This window comes from Falco biarmicus, chromosome Z (genome assembly GCF_023638135.1).
Source record: "Falco biarmicus isolate bFalBia1 chromosome Z, bFalBia1.pri, whole genome shotgun sequence".
In the NCBI taxonomy this organism is placed as follows: Eukaryota; Metazoa; Chordata; class Aves; order Falconiformes; family Falconidae; genus Falco; species Falco biarmicus.
In genome coordinates this window covers 41,176,312-41,194,868 of record NC_079311.1, presented here as the reverse complement: position 1 = coordinate 41,194,868, position 18,557 = coordinate 41,176,312, and the positions used below count along the sequence as shown (strand labels likewise).

The 18,557-nt window shown below is 40.2% G+C and overlaps 1 protein-coding gene across 10 annotated transcripts in view; it reads left to right on the top strand.

Annotated features, from left to right (window-relative positions):
* AOPEP (aminopeptidase O (putative)) overlaps positions 1-18,557 on the top strand; it is a 205,405-nt gene that overhangs the window by 20,412 nt on the left and 166,436 nt on the right. For all 10 annotated transcript variants that reach the window (XR_008819389.1, XM_056324322.1, XM_056324321.1 and 7 more), the window contains 2 exons: positions 8,183-8,349; positions 15,941-16,097. Coding sequence is in view for 9 of the 10 variants with exons in the window: in XM_056324322.1 (XP_056180297.1) it covers positions 8,183-8,349; positions 15,941-16,097 (324 nt within the window). In the remaining variant the exon portion in view is untranslated. The remainder of the gene's footprint in view (positions 1-8,182; positions 8,350-15,940; positions 16,098-18,557) is intronic.

Below are 18,557 nucleotides of genomic sequence, written 5' to 3'. Positions count from 1 at the left end.
AATGCTTTGTGTTTGTATTTTCTGTCTCCAAAGTGTATTAACGATATAGAGTCAACCACAGAGCTATTTTGTATTAACAAAAAGAGGGAAGAAGGGAGAGCTAAGAAGAAATGAGGTAGAAGCCTACCAAAATACACTTGCTGAAAGAAGCACTTTTGATCTCTGCAAACCTGGATAGCTGGTTCCCTCCACCACTGGTATGATGACATAGGTGTGCATGCAGCTGGGTGGTAAGATGTGTTAGGGGGCTAATCTGACTGAAAATAAAGAGGGGAGAAGGGAATGCCTTATAAGAAGCAATTGGAATATGCTACTGAGGTTACTTTGTGAGGTAGTTACCTGTTAATACTGATAATACAGGTTTGTGCCAGTATAGCCATCTACCTGTAGGCTTTATGGAGTCTGAGGCATCCATTGAATTTTTGTAATATATTTGGTATTTTCAAAGCAAAATTTTCCAGGGTAGAAATTGGAAAAATGAGTCAGATTGTCACAGTTTCAAACTGCAAATTAGAAAATGTGTCATGAAAATAGATGTTTATTTTTCAGTGGCATGAGCTTGCAGCATTCTGTGCCCTTGGATGCTGGAAATGCAGGAAGTGAGTAAAGAGCTTGTTTGTCTTCGTGGGCAAGGATTGAGTGAGTAAGATGCTCCAGAATCCAAGCGAGTCACAGACTAAATCCTAAGTGGCTACCATCAGCTGTGGGGAATTCCCTTCTGTTGTTTTGTGTAATTTTGTTCCCAGTGATGAATATTTATGTTTGTGTAATTAGTGAAGCAGTCTGAAGTTTCCTGAATTACTCCTATCTGATGCAATGATTTCTGAAGAAGAACAAGTGGTATCAGGAATAAAATGGAGAAGTAAAATAAAAATATACAAACCACAACAAAAAAGAAGGTAGGCAGACCTAGAATAGAAAATGAGAAAATGAACTGATTTGGTATTTCTGGAAATGTGGATGGCAATGAACAAACATTTCTAAAAAATCTAAAACAGCTCCTCTGGATTAATTGTCCTACCTAAAAAGGTAGACCATGAGATATGAGGCTTTTTTAGTGAACTTAATACTTTTTCAGAGTTATAGCAAGCTTTTTTGCCAGAAAGCACAAATGATATATATAGGTGAAGTAAGTGGATGCCTGTGCCACAGGACAGAAGAGGGAAGTGGTGGGTAATCATAGAAGCACTGTATACTGGAGTACAAGGGGCAAGGCTGATGGTACTCTTCAGGAAGAAGTAATACAAAAGGCAAGTTGCTTTCCTAAACTGTGCCAACAAGAGGACCATACTAGATCAGAGGAGGCTGAGAATGAAACAGTATTATGGAAGTACCATTATCCATATAAAAAATTAAAGTTGTAGTGTTTTAATTTTCAAATCTAAAAGGGAAGTGAAAACACGAAAGATTATAAAGAGCCAGTGATAAGGGGAATACTGAGTCAAACAAGCACTTGTGTTTGTGAACTGGCCGGCCAAGAAACCAAAGTAATCTCTGATTTCAGAATAGAGTTGAGAAAGTCCAGCTGTATCACAGTTCATACCCATAGGAAAACTGTCCTCTGTTTAAAGACAGAGTCTTACAAGGGATTGTTTTTTGTTTTTTTTTTTTTTTTGTTGTTGTTTACTGCTGTGGGAATAGAACAATTAGGAAATCTCCAGTTTTCTGTGATGATAAATTAGTTATTTCCAATCCAATTACCATGCAAACAGGAGCTATGGTAATGAAATTACATCTTGTTTAAATGCAGTCAGGTGGTACTTCCTAAGGAAGTAATAAAAGATGTACAGGGAATGGAATACCTAAGTGATTGCTCGGTTGTGTGACTTCAAATTTAGAAAACTTTCTCATAACAACATGGAAGAAGCTGTTAAATATATTGCATTTGCCAAGAATACTGGTCAAAGCAAGTAAAAAAATCATTATTGTTAGAGGCAAAGTGGGAGCACAATAAATATGAAATTGATTTACTTTGGTTGAAAAAGGTATGCCATGTCTTAAACTTATTATCCTTGCTTCCCAGTGATGACTATACCAAAAGATAAAACTTTAGAACAGGAGCTTGTGCATGTACTATGTCTAGAAGAAGCAGGATTGAAATACCTGAGTGGGCCACAAATTAGTGGGCTAAAGTCCAAAAAAAATTACAGTGAAATATCAATTTATAAATGTAGCTATCCAGCTGTTGGAAAACCGGCATCAGAGTAACAGACATTACTGGAGAAGCTGGTGGAATCACTCCTCTCATAATCATATTTAGTACTTTTAAAACGGACAACGGTTTGAAAAAGGTGTGGATAGTTATTGGCCGATGTTTTAATCACAGAAATATTAAAACAAGAGTACCTGCTCTCTTGGAATCTGATGACAATCACTGGCACCTTGCAGATGTGTAAATCAATAAGGCAGAACAAAAAAATTGTTGTGATTTAGATGCCAGGAAATCCTGCTGCGTCATGGAAATGCCACTGTAATTTAGAGTAAGAAACAGCTACAAACAGCAGTGATTTTACAGGGAATTGCAGGAGGTTACCATCTTACATAGGATGTACATCCTTACATAGGGAGTGTATTTTTTCAAATACAGGAAAGCGGTAGAGTTGCTGAGCTGGACATTTTGCTTGAGAAAGCTTCAAACAGGCACCAGGCAAAGCAGGTTGACATGACTGAGCCTTAAGAGGTAATTCAGGTGTTTGATGGCAGGTATCTCAAAGGAAACCTGCAGATTCCTGTTTGGAGAGCAGAGTATCAATTGAACATTTATTATTAGCTTTAAGGTAGTAGTTGAATTATGTTATTATATTTTATGCTTATATGGGAGAGGGAGATCTGCTAAAGGCTGGTTTGAACTGGTTTTGTTATAAAAATATATGGAACACTGATGAGTTAGGATTGCATGAATCAAATTTTCCTCAGAATCCTTGGCTCTGGGAGGTTATTGAACAACAGACAGCCCAGAATCTCCTCTTGGAGCAAAAGCAGACAATACTACAACTAGTGCTTCATTTCTCCAGTAGCCTGGGTTGTTCATCACTGGGAGTTACCATAGATATATTTTGCATCTTGTGAATGCTTGTTTTTCTAGTTTAACAAGTAATTAGGTAAATAGTCTGAGTTCCCTGCTTATCTTACTTTTGCTGTGTTCAGTTTCTGTATCTTTTCCAACCTATGGTGGCAAAGGTTGTGGCTGGCATGCACAACATAAGTAGATGATTTGAACTTTATAAGACACTGGAAGTGAAAGAAGAGAGATGGAGGGGATAGACAGGAAAAAGGAACTGTCAAATTTCTTGCTAGCCATGGTAGGGATAAATCAGAAAAAAGGCAAATTTTGTATCTATTGACACAAGCTGTCTAAACCTAATTATTTTTCACTGCTATTCTTTAATGTACCTTTGTTATTTACTAGCTCTTTTTCCGGCTGAGGTGAAAAAATGTCAACCAGTTCAGGGTAAGAATTGAGTTTCTGGTCCTCTTACATACTGGAATTTTGCTGTCTGACCCAGAAAAAAGGAAACTGTCAGCTGCAGTGGGTGTCCTAAAATAACACTGCATTATTAGCAACGCTGTAAGAAGAAACTATTACTGTAAATGAAGTATAAAAAATGAGAAAAGTAAAATATGATTTGTCATGAGAAGCAAAGAAATCTGTGGAGGTATATTTCAGGGTGAGAAGAAAACAGATTTAAATTCCAGTGAAAGAAGAAATGATGAATCAAAACTCATGGGTTCACCTTATAAACGCTCTTCCCTACAGCAGAACAGGAGACTGTTCAATGTTCATGGCATGCTGTCAGTCAAGCCTCCAGATGATCTTCCTACAGATGTACAAATAGCAAATTAAAAGCTGATGCAGAATCATAGAATTATTTAGGTTGAAGATCAAGTCGAACCATTAACCCAGGACTGCCAAGTCCAAGTCACTAAACCATGTCCTTAAGCATCATATTTTTGTGTTTTTCAAACATGTCTAGGGGTGGTGACTCCACCACTCCCTGAGCAGCCTGTTCCAATGCATCACCACCATTTCAGTGAAGAAACGTTTCCTAATATCCAATCTGAACTTCCTCTGGCATAACTTATGGATGTTTCTTCTTGTCCTGTCACTTGTTATTTGGGAGAAGGGACCTACACCCTCCTGCCTTCAGCCTCCTTTCTGGTAGCTATAGAGAGCAGTAGGTCCTCCTGAGACTCCTCTTGAAATTAAACAGGCTGAGGTCCCTCAGCTTCTCACAGGATGTCTTCTCTAGACCCTTCACAGCTTCATTGCTGGTCTCTGGCCACGTTGCAGCACCTCAGCGTCCCTCTTGCAGCGAGGGGCCCAAACCTGAACACAGCGTTCGAGGTGCGGCCTCACCAGTGCCCAGGACAGGGGGACCATCGCTGCCCTGGTCCTGCTGGCCACACTGTGTCTGGTACCAGCCAGGGTGCTGCTGGCCGCCTTGGCCACCTGGGCACACTGCTGGCTCACGCTCAGCCGGCTGTGGACCAGCACCCCCAGGCCCTTTCCCACCAGGCCCTTTCCAGCCGCTCTGCCCCAGCCTGTAGCGCTGTGTGGGGCTGCTGTGACACAAGGGCAGGACCCGGCACTGAGCCCTGTTGAACCTCATACAACTGGCCTTGGCCTATCAGTCCAGTCTGTCCAGATCCCTCTGCAGAGCCTGCCTGCCCTCCAGCAGGTCAACACTCCCCCCCAGCTTGGTGTTGTCTGTGTGCTGGCTGAGGGTGCTCTCAATCCCCTTGTCCAGCTTGTCACTAAAGATATTAAACAGAACTGGCCCCGGTACTGAGCCCTGGGGAACACCGCTTGTGACCAGCTGCCAGCTGGATGTAGCTCCACTCACCAGCACTCTTTGCACCCAGCCATCAGCCAGATTTTTAGACAGCGTGGAGTACACCCGTCCAAGCCATGAGCAGCCAGTTTCTCCAGCAGAATGCTGTGGGAGGTGGTGCCAAAGGCTTTACTAAAGTCTAGGTGGCAGCATCCATGGCCTTTCCCTCACCCACCACATGGGTCATCTTGTCATAGAAGGAGATCAGGTCAGTCAGGCAGGACCTGCCTTCCATAAACCCATGCTGGCTGGGCCTGATCCCCTGCTTGTCCTGTACATGCCACATGATGGCTTTGAGGGTGATCTCCTGCACAACCTTCCCTGGCACTGAGGTCAGGCTGACAGGCTTGTAGTTCCCTGGATCCTCCTTCCTGCCCTTCTTGTATGTGGGTGTCACGCTGGCTAATCTCCAGTCAGCTGGGGCCTCTCCAGTTAGCCCGGACTGTTGATAAATGATGGAGAGTAGGTTGGTGAGCTGTTGCGCCAGCTCCCGCGGTACCCTCGGGTGGATCCCAGCCAGCTCCACAGACTTGTGCGTGTCCAGGTGCTGCAGCAGGTCCCTGGCCGTTTCCTCGTGGACTGTGGGGACCGTGTTCTGCTCCTTGTCCGCATCTTCCAGCTCAGGAGGCTGCGTAACGTGAGGGTACTGGCCTTGCTATTGAAGACTGAGGCAAAGCAGGCATTAAGTACCTCAGCCTTTTCCTCGTCCTTTGTGGCCATGTTCCCTGCACATCCAATAAGGGATGGACGTTATCCTCGGCCCCCCTTTCGTTTCTAATGTAATTGTTGTTCTGCTAGTTACATAAAAGTTATAAATTTGGAAATGATTCATTACTGGTTTTTTAGCATACTGACAAATTTGAATACATTTTGGTTTGAAATAATGCAGCTATAAGTATACCTAGACAAAAATGGTATTAAAACAGGTGAAGAGTGGAAAGGAAGCTTAGTTTTGAAGAAAAGATTAGGTACTTGAGCAGTCTTTCTCCACTTTTCTAACTCCCTTTCTAATTGGTCCTTAATTGTAGAGACTTGTGACCTGCCTGTGTATGTATTTTGGCATGAAAATATTTTATGAAAAGAAGTTACGTAATATGTATTATTTCTCATAATGAGAGGCTTTCTAGTCCAGCGGGAATGCTTTTGGACAGGGAGGCTTGAAACTAAGTCTGTAGGTGCAGCTTGAAGTTTAGCACTAAGGAGAGCTGTCCACTGCATTTCATTTTGCCCATCTGCAAAATGATATTAACATTATTTATAAAACACTTTATGGTTTTTAAGTAAAAAGTGCTCTCTGAGAGTGAGACATTTAATATTCTCAGTAGTGTCTGTTCCATGTTATATTTGTATTGTGTTTGACACGGCATTGAAACATTCTGCCAGCCCATTTTCTCAGTCATTGTGGCATTTTCCTCTAAAATTTCTTCAGGATATTAAAATCCCTTGTATTTCTCTTAAGACTGGGTTTTACCGATGGCACACAGCAATATAGCCTTCACAAACATATGGTAAATCTTTGGTAAAGTATATATATCAGTAGTCATTAACCCTACCTTTCCTTTCTTTCCTATAAACTACTAGGATCACTTTTTGTAATTCTGTGTATTTTGTTAATGTTTTCATGAATAAGGGACCATCCTTTCCTCCCCATGCCCTCCTAGCACACATGTTTTAGGGCAGGGGTCCTCAAACTACAGCCCGCGGGCTGAGTACAGCCCCCCAGCATCCTCAGTCCGGCCCCCGGTATTTACAGACCCCCCCGCCCCCTCCTGCCGGGGGTTGGGGGGGCAACCAAGCAGCCGCAGATGGCTGCCTGCCACTGCATCCGCGCGCCGGCCCCCTGGTTAAACAGTTTGAGGACCCCTGGTTTAGCGTAAAGAATATGTCCAGTATCTCTTGACTAGCATTACAAGGAGGAAGCAGAACCTCCTGGGATGTGAAAAAGCAAGCTCTTCAGGTTTTTGTGTAAACATACTGCTATGCACTTTCTTTTTCTGGGAGAAAACCCAATTATTTTATGTATACCAGAGTTGGTTACAGATTCAGTTTTAGGAGATAAATTCCAAAGAAATTAAAGCTAATTAATGATTTATAGAGATTGCTGGTATTTTTTATTTAGCTGTGTGTTGTGTTTTACTGGGTAAAAGATAACTGGTTGACTTTCTCACCACTGCAGATATCTATGTTCTACTCTATTTACTCTGCTAAACGACAGGTGAAGCCAGATTTTTTTTTTCTTCTGTTTGTGTGCATTAACAATAGGCCTACCTGAAGTACAGTTTCCCTCCCTGTTTTACTGAGAGATCAGCTGGGCTGCGTTAGTTAAGCCACAGTAACTTGATTGTGCCATGGACAGCTCTGGACCCAGCAGCATAAATATAGCACTTTTGTCAACAGGACAAAAATAGCTTCAGAATATTTTTCATCTGTGGCTATTCATATCTCCAAATTCTTTACCTCTGTGTTGTTTCGAGTTGGATTTAGGGAAGAAATAATTTGAATGGAGGAGCAGTTTGGAGAGGGAGTAAGCAAGACGGTCAGGTCTTAGCCATTGCAAAGTAGGTTTTGTCCTAATGACCCTGTCTCCTGTTTCTCAGTGTTTTGATGATTTTTGAATTCAAGTTATGAAGGATACTGGTCAAAGTTATGAAGGATACTGGTCAGAATATTTTTAGACTCGGGCAGTCACAAAATAATGTGTTCTGCTCCCAGAATATTGGCTTCATAGGTTTTTTAACTCAGTGAAGTGATACTTTCAAGATTTTTCTCTAGCTGGAGAAACCTGCTGACTGGTGTGTTTTGTATATAACTTTTCAAAGTTAGATTTTTTTAAGCTAAGAGGTGGTGCTTGCAAGTACTAGGAATTCAGATAAAACTGCAAAATGCAATAAAAGAAGTAAAACAAGAATTATTACATCTGTGCACCAGCAATAGCTTGCTAGGAGTTAATGAAAAACATTGTTACTTTGCCTGCTGTGGCTAAGCTGCTGAGTCCTGCAATGGCATGGTCAGAAGACACTTGGAAACCTTCTTTGGCTTTATGGGTTCATCTGAATGCTACTGTATGAAGCTGGAAGGTTCATGTAGAAGCATGAGAGGGGAAAGAGTGGCGACTAGAAAGTTCCCTAGTTTATGCAAAAAATATTGTGTTAATCTTTTCTTCATCCTCTTTTAGATGACTTAGATTGTACGTTGATTGGTTCGGGTCATACAGGTTTGAAACCTACATAGATGACATTAAAAAACCCCAAACCCTCAGCACAACAGTACATTTGAATTTTGTTACAGAAAACTTAATTCAGTCATTCTTATTCTAACTCTCAACTTCAACTCTTTTTCCTTCCATCTAGGCCATGTGTTTATACGGTGGGATCGCCGATAAACAACAGAGCCCTTTTCCCATGCCAGGAACCGCCAGTTGCCTTGTCGACATGGCAAGCCTCAGTCCGAGCAGCTGCAGGCTTTGTTGTGTTAATGAGCGGTGAAAACTCAGCAGAACCAGTCCAGCTTCGAGAAGGTGAAATATATTTTCTCTAGAAAGTTATTTGTAATAATTTTATAATTAGAAATATAGCTTAGTAAATATATGATTTTTGAAAGAATGAAGTTCCTAACCTTAAAAGCACTTACATGTCAATCTGTAGTCTCCATGTCACCCTGTGGAAAGGTTACCTGCTCAAGGCCTCAGAATAACTTACCAACAATTCAAAGCATCTACATTTCACTATGTTACTTCTACTTACTTTTTTCTGTGTTTTTATTCCTTTTACTTTCTCCAGACCTAGACTTTACTTGTCATAAATATGCTTTGTTTTCATCATTCTAAAGTTGAACATTTCATAGATAATGTACCTTACCAGGTTCTTGACAGCTTCAGGCCTTGGTGGATAATTAACTTTCAGTTTTAGTTCTCCGGTCCAAGTGTACCTCAGCACATCAATGATTAGTACTGGTCATTGTGTCATATCTGTTTCCTGAAATATATGGAATAGATGAAGAATATCAGGTCAGTGCCCTGAAAATCTGGTCTTCGGCGGTGGTTTTTTGGCATTGGTAGATCACAGCTTGTGCAACAATAAGCAAGCAAGCGTTTTTCTTCTGTGTGAGTTATAATTTATTGTCTAAACTTCTGTCTGCACAGAGAAGTTGTTTTTAAGGCAGTTTTACACATAACAAAAAGTATGTCTTGTGCCCATTAGTTTAGAGATAGCCTGTTCAAACAGGGACAGTATTTTCTAGTGTAAGCAGTTCTGATGAAAAGTAGCATATAGGAAAAGGTTAGAATTATGTGTTTCCAGAAAAAAAAGTAACCTTCTGTTCCCCTTTAGAAAGACAGCTTTATTCTTCAGCAAAAAAAAGAATGGAAGTCATCTTGATTTCAGAATGGATCAGTTAATCTCTTTGCATGGAATTGTCTGGTTATTTCTGGCCATATGTGAAGCCTGTTTCAAGCCTTGTCTCTTCAGTTGAAACATGGAAAACTGACATGGTGAGCTGCTCAGCTCCTCACTTGGACTGTAATACTGTCTTGGTGTCAAGAAAGCAATGATGCTCTTGACTGCAGGCAAGGAAACCAGCTCAGCCATCATTGTTGAATTACTTTAATCCACGCTTAATCTTGCTAACGAGTTGTTGCCTGTTTCTGCCTCAGTGGTGGCTATGTCTGAAATATTAAGAGGAAGAAGGATGCTTATGTGACTTTATAGAAAGAGAAACCTTGGGATAAAATTTGGGCAGTATGAATTGGCATAGGTCAGTTAAAACTGATACTCTGTTAGACCAATTAGCTAGTTGAAAAGGCTATATTGTGAAATAATTACTTCCTCATATGTTTTGTCATTCTAGTTTAAAAAAGCCATTAAAATTTTATACTTGAATAAAATAAAATTAAAAAAAAACTAGTTGTGGGGAAAACCATTTTTAAAGTCCTGTTGATGGAGTGCTGAGAATTGTATCAGGGTACCATATTGTCAGTGATGGCACTGCAGCTTAGTCACCCAAAGTCAGACTTGTCACCCTGTGGGGAACAGAAGGGGCTTTTGTTTAAATCCTTGTAGTCGTTGCAGTGGGTCAGTTTATGTTGGTAATTCATGTGTCAGCTTAGAGCTTTCTTTGATTGGGTGTTTTGGGTTGTTTGGTTTATTTTTTTAATTTTCCAAAAACTAACACAGTGTATTTCCTTTCCTAAGAACTCTGTGAAAGCAAGAAATATTCTTAAGAAGTCGTTCATGGGAAGACCAGTAGGGAGGAAATGACTCATTTTAGCTTCACTCCGCTAATGAAGCGCTGAGTGAAAACTGAACTGGGAACAACCAAATGTAGCATTAAAGCTGGCTTCTTTAGGAACGGTGTGACAATGGGAAAAGTTTTGTGCTGAACTTAACTGAAGAGAAGCAGCAGGAGCACCTACTGCACTTCTGTCCTTACAGTTTTCCTTCTGCCTCTCTTCAAGATGGAATTTCCAAGAGCATGGAAGGTTCTGGTTACAGATCTATGCAGTACATAAAATTATGGTAATTTTGATGTCATCGTGGAAGGGTTGCTGCGTTTCTTTAAAGGTAGTAGGTAGGCATTGTGCTCCAGTAGCTCTCAAAGACTCAATCATGGATGAGACCCTTGTTATCTTGGTGCTTATATACAATTGGAAATGACAAAGAAGCGTTAGATAGCTTTGTGGAATTGTAAGTATTTACAAAACAGAAAGGAAAGGAAGGAAAGAAGCAATATTGTAAGGAATGTTTTAAAAAACAAATAAACCCAAGGCTCAAGTGCTAATCTGAAGCCTTGAATAAATTCTTAATGAATTTAGGAATATAAATTCATTAGTTCAGTTAATAGGACTTTTAAGAGTTAAAAAGTTAAAAATGGTCTGTTAGTGTTATAATAACCTGGCCCACATAGTTCTTATTGTTAGGCGGTTATGAAGGATGTATGAAATCTATCCAACTTAAAATTTTGTCTTTACATTTACAAAACATACCTAAAAGTCTTTTAGGGTGATTTAACTTAAAATACCTTTTCTTTGCCAAATCATTTACATACAGTATGCCGTTGTGCTGCGTGTTTATAAAACTGTACATAACAGGCAAAACACCAAAAAATAATTTTAAAATGGTTTCTCAGAAAGAATAAGTATTTTGACAAGTTGTGAATTAATTTATTCTGAATAGAATTACAAGTTAGCTGAATATTTTTTCCTTTAGAAGTCATATTTATAGTAAGAGTGCAAGGCAGACAATAAGAGAACAGCAAGCAAGGATGATACATACCTTCAAGCTTTTAAAAAGAGTTTTGCTTTCTGCTTCACAGATGTACATCTCTAGATGCATGATCCAGTGCACTTCCAGACTAGGTGTACTCACATGTATAGATTCCTCATTTGTCACTTGTATTTGCAGGTTTTGGTAATAGTGTGCTTCCTCCCGTATATGCTGGTTTTGCATTCTGCCACCTACAAAACTATGGCTCATCCTGTCATTTGAAATGAAGTGAGGCCACATTTGTTTGGAAATATTGATATGTCACTTACTCAAGTACAATTCAAGTATTAAAGTATGACCTAAAAGTGCTTTAAAATATGATGCATTCTGTACAGAGCACTTAGAGAAGAAAAAAATATCAGAAAAATGCAATTGACAATGCTCTGGGGGAGAAAGCTTTATAGTGAGCACTGTGTGTGTGTAATGTAATCCATTTAGCCATTGAGTTTATTTTTCAGCACTTACCAGTTGCACTCTCCTTCAGCATATTATTGTAACACATAAAAGTGCAAATTTAGTCACAAACACCTTTACATTTGTTTTGATTAATATTCAATAAGTAGATATTCAGCCATCAAATGTGAAATCAACTGGCTTGCTTTTTGTGCAGTTACTCTATGATTATGTAGTCCTTGATCTTGTTTTGCCATCTCTGATTTCAGCAAGAAGGTGTATTTTGTTATTGAGAGCAAATAATGGTGCTGGAGAAGCCACTGCTACTGCTCTGTAGTTACCACCACCAACAGCTGCTTTTCTTTGTGCTCCTCTAACTTTTCACAACGAAAAACGGAAGAGTCCAGTACTTGTGTTGATTGATCTCCAACATGTATCAGAAACTACAGCACATCACAGGCTCATGCCTGTGAGGCAGTGTTGGACTAATGCTCTTGGCATGCATGCGAGGGTGCTGTGTGGGAAATTCTGGCTTTCAGATAAGATCAAAGATTTCTACAGTTACAAAGAGTTTCAGAAGGCTGGAGGGCTCTTAATCCAGTGCTCCAGCCAAGCAGTAATTTTGGCATAACTACTCATTTAGCCGTAGTTCTATGTATTAGCACTAGTTATTTGTCTATCAAATGCTGCGTGGGACTCTCTCTCTTTTCCCATAGAGGTAGCTGAGTTTTGTGGGCTTTAGTGGATCATGGCCGCCATCTGTATTATGTGGTGTTTATGTTTGTGTTAGTGCAAACTGTTTGAGGGAAAATTTACTAATAAGTGAAAATACTCTTAATGTTCTTGCATATGGCATTAACAGATACTGACTCTCAGGTGTTTATTCAGTTATAATGCACTCCACAGGATTCAAACAATTTTAATGGTTTCAAAGGTAGCTGAATGCATTAAAAATTGTAGGAAGTAATTACATTACTCATCACTATTATTTCAAGTAGAGGAAATAAATGGCCTTTAAATTGTTCTTTTGCACAATTATAAAAAGATTATAATTTCCTACCCTTGTTAAATTTATTCCCAAATTTTGCACAGGAAGTTTTCCAGTTACACCTGATAGAATAGGTGATTGTTGTTGCATGGTTTGTGCGGTTACGACATAGCAGATTTGCTTTGCAGAGCTGATTTTTTTTGAGTAATTATTTTCAAAATTATAAGCAGAGAAAATGTTTTGCAAGTACTAGAATTGCCTAAAATAGTTACCCGTAGGAATCGAGTTGCTCTTAATCCAGTCTGGTTGTAAGGACAGGGTATAAGCACTACAAATAAAAGGACTAGAGTGCTCTTCCTCTATGTTTCCCACGGACTAACCCCATCCTAGTATCTTAGCCTTCCCAAGGTGCCCTTGCTTAGTGTGAAACTGTTTTTGTGGTACAGAATGCTGGGTGGTTTTGATGAAGCAAGCCGTCTCCCCGTTTGAGCTGCACGGTTTTCTCTTACCCTAGAGGTGGTGCTGTCTCCAAGGTAGCCACGGGAAGGCAGAGGGCAGCCAGGGGAAGGGGGGAGAACAGGGGAGCAGAGTTGGAGCTTGTGATCCCAAACTGTTCCCTAGGGTGGATCTGAGGGGTGATGAAGGAAAACAAAACAAAGCCCACTGATCTGAAGGAAGTTAAAGAGCGGAAGTGAAGTTACGGGAGAAAAGCACAGTTATTACCTGTAGCGAGAAGACAGAAGATAAGTGTGGTTAGACTCTCCAGCTAGTTCAGGGTGCTTGCTGTAGGGAAGTATTGCCAACATAAATACCATCCACCAGTCAGTGAATGCACTGTAGAGAGGGCTCATTTGTCATGCCAGTGCATGTGATTTCAGTTGTTCAAGACAAAACAACTGTAGTATAAATACGTAGTTATCTTACACAGTTCTAGAGTATGAATGCAGAAGGTGTCTAAAAGCCCTGCAGGAAATGGATTGAGCCTCAATTAGGTGTGTAAAGACAGTATAAGTCTTGGATCTTCTGTGAATATCCAGTTTGCATGGTTTCTGTAATGCCTGCAGAATTCCAGGGGCTTGAAAAGAAGACAAGGATCTGTATGCTAGTTGCTTTTCTTTTCTTCAGAAAATCCTAATTTAGAGAAATCTGAAAACACGTACCAAAACCCCATAGCTTTCTCTGTCTTTGGTACCTTCACCCATTTGCCAGGTTTGCTCCAGATCTGAATATCTTCGTTGCTAATTCATGTGAATTTCTGAATGCAGTACATGCTGTTCTCTCTGGAGTACTAAACTGATTCCCCAGTCATTTTGACATTCTGTTCAAATTACAGTTGTTTTTTAAAAAAACTCTATGGTCTTGCTTGCTGTAGCCTGTCTTGCTAAATTTGTTTCTCACTGTAACCCTCTCTGCTGCCTCTGCATAGCACACGCCAGCACCTTTTCGTTTCAGTCTCCGCACTGTTGTGAGAGCCTTCTTTACACCTCCTGCTGCCTGGAACAGTTTTCTGTCACTGCCTTTTGACTTCCCTGCAAGTTTCAGAACTCAGTTAAAAACACATTACTGGTTTTCCGTTTCCATTACAATTCCTCAAATTTTCACTCTTCCTCTGCTGTTATTTAACTCTGAAGGTTTTACCATTAACATAGCTGCATGGAGCATTTTGTAATGCTTTGTATGTAACAGATGCTACACAGAGTCCAGTATTGTAGACTGTTTCTGGGCCTTCTTTTGTACGCATTTAAGTCAATGGTAAAGCTGCTGTTACCTACAGTGTGGGCAGGCCTGGGCTTCTAGCACAGCTTATGTACTGATGCAACTCTCTGTATCAGGAGTTTGGTATGTCAGAATAATAAACTGTTGCTGTCCTGGGTGACCTCTTTCTCTCCGAGGTGGCATTTGCTTGCCTTGGCTCATTTGTAGCTTTGCTAAGTTGATAAAAAAAAGGGTGGAGGGGGGGATTTCGCAAAAGAGCTATCATTCTTTTTCCTATTGTGTTTGGAGCAATTATGTTGCTTTTGCTCACGTATTGACAGGAGGTCAGGAAAATTACAGGAGTAATATATATTCACCTAACAATACAGACAAAAGGTTTTTGCTAGTAGTGGTGAATGTTGCCAAAAGTGGAATGGGGTGAGGGACTCTAAGTAGTTGCTAGTGCATGTGAAAGGCAGAGGCTTTATCTACCTCTTGCAAGACTTCACAAACAGTATTGTTTGTTATACTAGTAGTAAGTAGAAAATTTATTGAGACTAAGCAAAAAGTCCTTCCTTTGGACAGCTTGACCTTCTGTAATCATTAAGGTAGGAAACCCAGAGATGCTTTGCTAGTTGCTTATTTCCTTTCCTCTATGCCTTGTGGCCTCCACTGGACTTTTTTTCTTCATTTTTTTCCCCCCTTTTGATAGAGTTCCACAGGTCTGGTCAGAATACTATTGCAAAAACCCAAGTATTAATGTTCTCTTAAAATAACTGAAGTTTGTATGTTTCCACAGTTGCCACAGCTACAGCTATTTGCACATGATTCAGCAGGTTGTAACTCATGATAGGCTCTTTCCAAGAGTAATTAACCTATTAGTATGATGTAGTAACTGTACTTGTGACTATAAATCAGTACTTGAACGTGACCCTTAAGCTATACCTTTTTTAAAGGGACAGACGGAAAAGCTAAGCAACATTTAGATTAATGACGGGTATGCTGTCCTAAAACATCCTCCAGTTTGCCAAATGTTTCATAGTTATAGCCATCCTATACTGTACTCCTTGTCTTCCAGCACTGTGTTCCTATAATGATAAGATTTATCACCTTTTTATGTTCTGTTGACTCCCTAATCTTGTTTAGGCAGCTTCTGGATTATCATGACCAAATCATTGATTTAGGCAATAACCCATGTGATTCTAAGCTTTGATTTTTCTCTGCCTGGTTGGCACATCATATATCTCAGATTGGCTGGTCCAATTCACAAGCACTAGTGTTGTTTGTTAGAACTTGCCTATCAGTTTGGTACTGTCCAGAACACAAAGAAAAGATTTTGTTCTGTATGAGATTATACAGTCAAAACAAAACCATGAGGTGGTCGATCCAGGGTTGAAAGAGTTAAATTTTGATATTTTTTTTGTGAGTGTGTATCTAAAGGTGCTACTACATTTTACATCTGATGCAATTTTTGGGCAGTAACAGTACAGTGATGTTAAGCTGCATGAATAACATCCCGCTTACAGATGATTTATTTATAGATAAAGACATCAGCAGACAGAGGAAAGTCTCAGGTGTAAGTAAACAGTACTACATCCATAGTGGTTACATATGACTGCTCTTATGCATCTCTGTAAAATTATTTTTCATACTTCAACAAGAAGCAGGAAGTAAGCTTAGGAGGTTTGGCCCAAAATCTCAAGTACATAAAAATGTCAAGTACTGAATGTGTGCTGTGACTCAGTCTGTACGAATGTTCCTTTTATTTACAGGTATCTTGAGCTGGTACTACTATGTGACTATGCCAATGCCAGCATCCACCTTCACTATTGCCGTGGGATGTTGGCAGGAGGTTAAACAGCAGTCCTTCACAGCTGCTATCCAGTCAAACATTGAGTTTTCCTTGCCATCTTCACAAGCTGATTTCAGGTTGGTATTTAGAATATTGTTGAAAAATGAGATATATGGATAGCGTTTTCATTTATTCTGTGGAATGTGATAATGAGTCATATTAGTACATGAATCAAAAAAGAACTTTACAATCTGAACAGAAAAATCTTGACAGGGAAATGATTCCAAAGGCATTATTTCATGGATAAGGGTGTGGTTCTTTTTACGTGAAAACAAGCTGCTTAGTGAGCAACAGGGTTAATAAATCCCAGTATCCTCTGGATTTGCATCCTACATTTTGTGTCTCTTGATGCTCTACTGCAGCAATACCAGGTCCTCCCTTGTTTCTTGCAATGCCTGGCTGTAAGATCTTTCATGTTACCAGACTTGGTCCATTCTGGATACCTGATGGATTCCTGTCCAGTCCCATCCCAGAGTTAGAGCTGGCCTGTACAGTGGTTTGCCTGGGGCGATGTGTACTGACTGGCTAGATGAAAGACCTGTTGCAGTGGTCCCATAAAATAAAGTTGGACCAATGATTCTTTTCAATTAAAAAAATACCCTGTTGTCTAGCGTGTGCAGTGGCTACTTAGCTGTCTCACCAAACCAATAGCAATGTAATTATTTTGGATAGATCTATTCCTCCTTCCAATCTAGTCAAACCTGCTTATTGAGTTTAAATGATTATAGAGTGATAGATGAACTGAACAATACTGTGTATAGGCCTGCATGTGAGATGTGAAGCTAAAAATTACATCTCTGTAGAAATACCACTTGTTTCCACATGTATTCACCCATAGTTAGCAGAAGTCTCAGACATGGCACTGGATTTTCTCAGATATTACTTTCAGCTTTTCAAATTCATAGAATCACAGAATCACAGAACAGCCCAGGCTGGAAAGGACCTTGAAAGATCATCTGGTCCAATCTTCTGTGGGAGAGGGAGCATAGATGAAGCTGTCTAGCAGCCATATATGCCTCCTTTTGAAGAGAGCAACTCTGTGCCCCTTATAGATGCCCTTTAAGTACTGGAATACTGTGATGAGGTCCCCCTGAGCCTTTCCTCCTCTTTTCTTCTGAGAAAAGACCTAGCTCCTTCGGTCTTTTCTCACTGGACAGGTTCTCCAGCCCTTTGTTTGTTTTTGTGGGCCGCCTTTGGACCCTCTCCAGTCTGTCTGTCTTTGTTGATTTGCGGGGACCAGAAGTGGACACGATACTCCAGGTGAAGCCTGACAAGCACTGAATAGAGTGGGGTAATCCTATGTCTGTCTCTGCTAGTAATGCCCCTGTGAATGCAGCACAGCCTCCGCTTTGCCTTTGTTGCTGCAGCAGCACACTGATGACTCATGTTCAGCTTGGAACCAGGAGCCCTGGGTCCCTTTCAGCAAGACTGCTGCTCAGACACACAGGTCCTAGCCTGTGCTGGGCTCTTTGGTTATGTCATCCTAGGCACAGGACTTTGCACTTTGTTGAACCACGCTGTTCTTGCTGTCCCACCTCACCACCCAATTTGGTGTTGTCGGCAGAGCCAGTGAGGGTGCTTTCAATCCCATCATCCAGGACATTTGTGAGTATGTTGCACAGTGTGGGGCTCAGTATCAGTCCCTGCGGGACCTGTGACAGGCTGCCAGCCTGAGTAAAAGTCACTGATCACACTCTGAGTGTGGCGTGTGAGTCAGTTTCCTATCCATCTTGCAGACCATCCATCCAGTCTGTATCTTGCTACTTTGTCCAGGAGAAGGCTGTGGGAAACTGTGATGAATGTTTTGCTGAAGTACGTGCAAACAATGTACACTGCTTCTCCCATGTCAACAGAAAATGTTCTTTTGTTGTAGGAGGGGATCAGGTTAGTCAGGCCTTAACTATTTTTTCTGTTATGCAATTAGAAACTTAGCTGAAACAATACTTGCCTTTTAAATAGCTGTTTTGCACTAATACCATGTTAATATTTAGACAGTGGAAGTCCTTACCAGTTTGGTAAAGCTAGTGAGACTTTGGAACTTGAGGACCTAACAGGGATTTCTTGTTGGAATTTAAAACAAAAGGATTCTGACGGCTTGCAGCTTTGCTGATTTTGGTTTAAAAAAATACTAATAAGTCTTGAATTTCAATATTTTACATAAGATCAGTAAGACATGCCTATTCAAGCTTGAAACTAGTTTATAGGCTTAATAAAATTGTTTTGTGTTTATTCATCTACTATTTGTATGTTATAATATGACTGTCTCTACAGGAATATGCGGTGATACTCTCTATATATTACTCTTTAATGTACAGCATGTTCAGTAATAGGAATTTTTATTGATTTGGTGAAAAAAATTGTTCTGACAGTTGATAGAATATGTTTTCCATTTTTTTAAAAAAAACTGAAAAAGGAATTCATTTTTGTAGCAAAAATTAGTGCAATTTTTAATAAGTGTGATGGTGATTGGATAAATTAATTGGCACAGGTATTGTGATGTATCTATAGCAGTTGAGTTTGTGACAGTGGAAGAACTA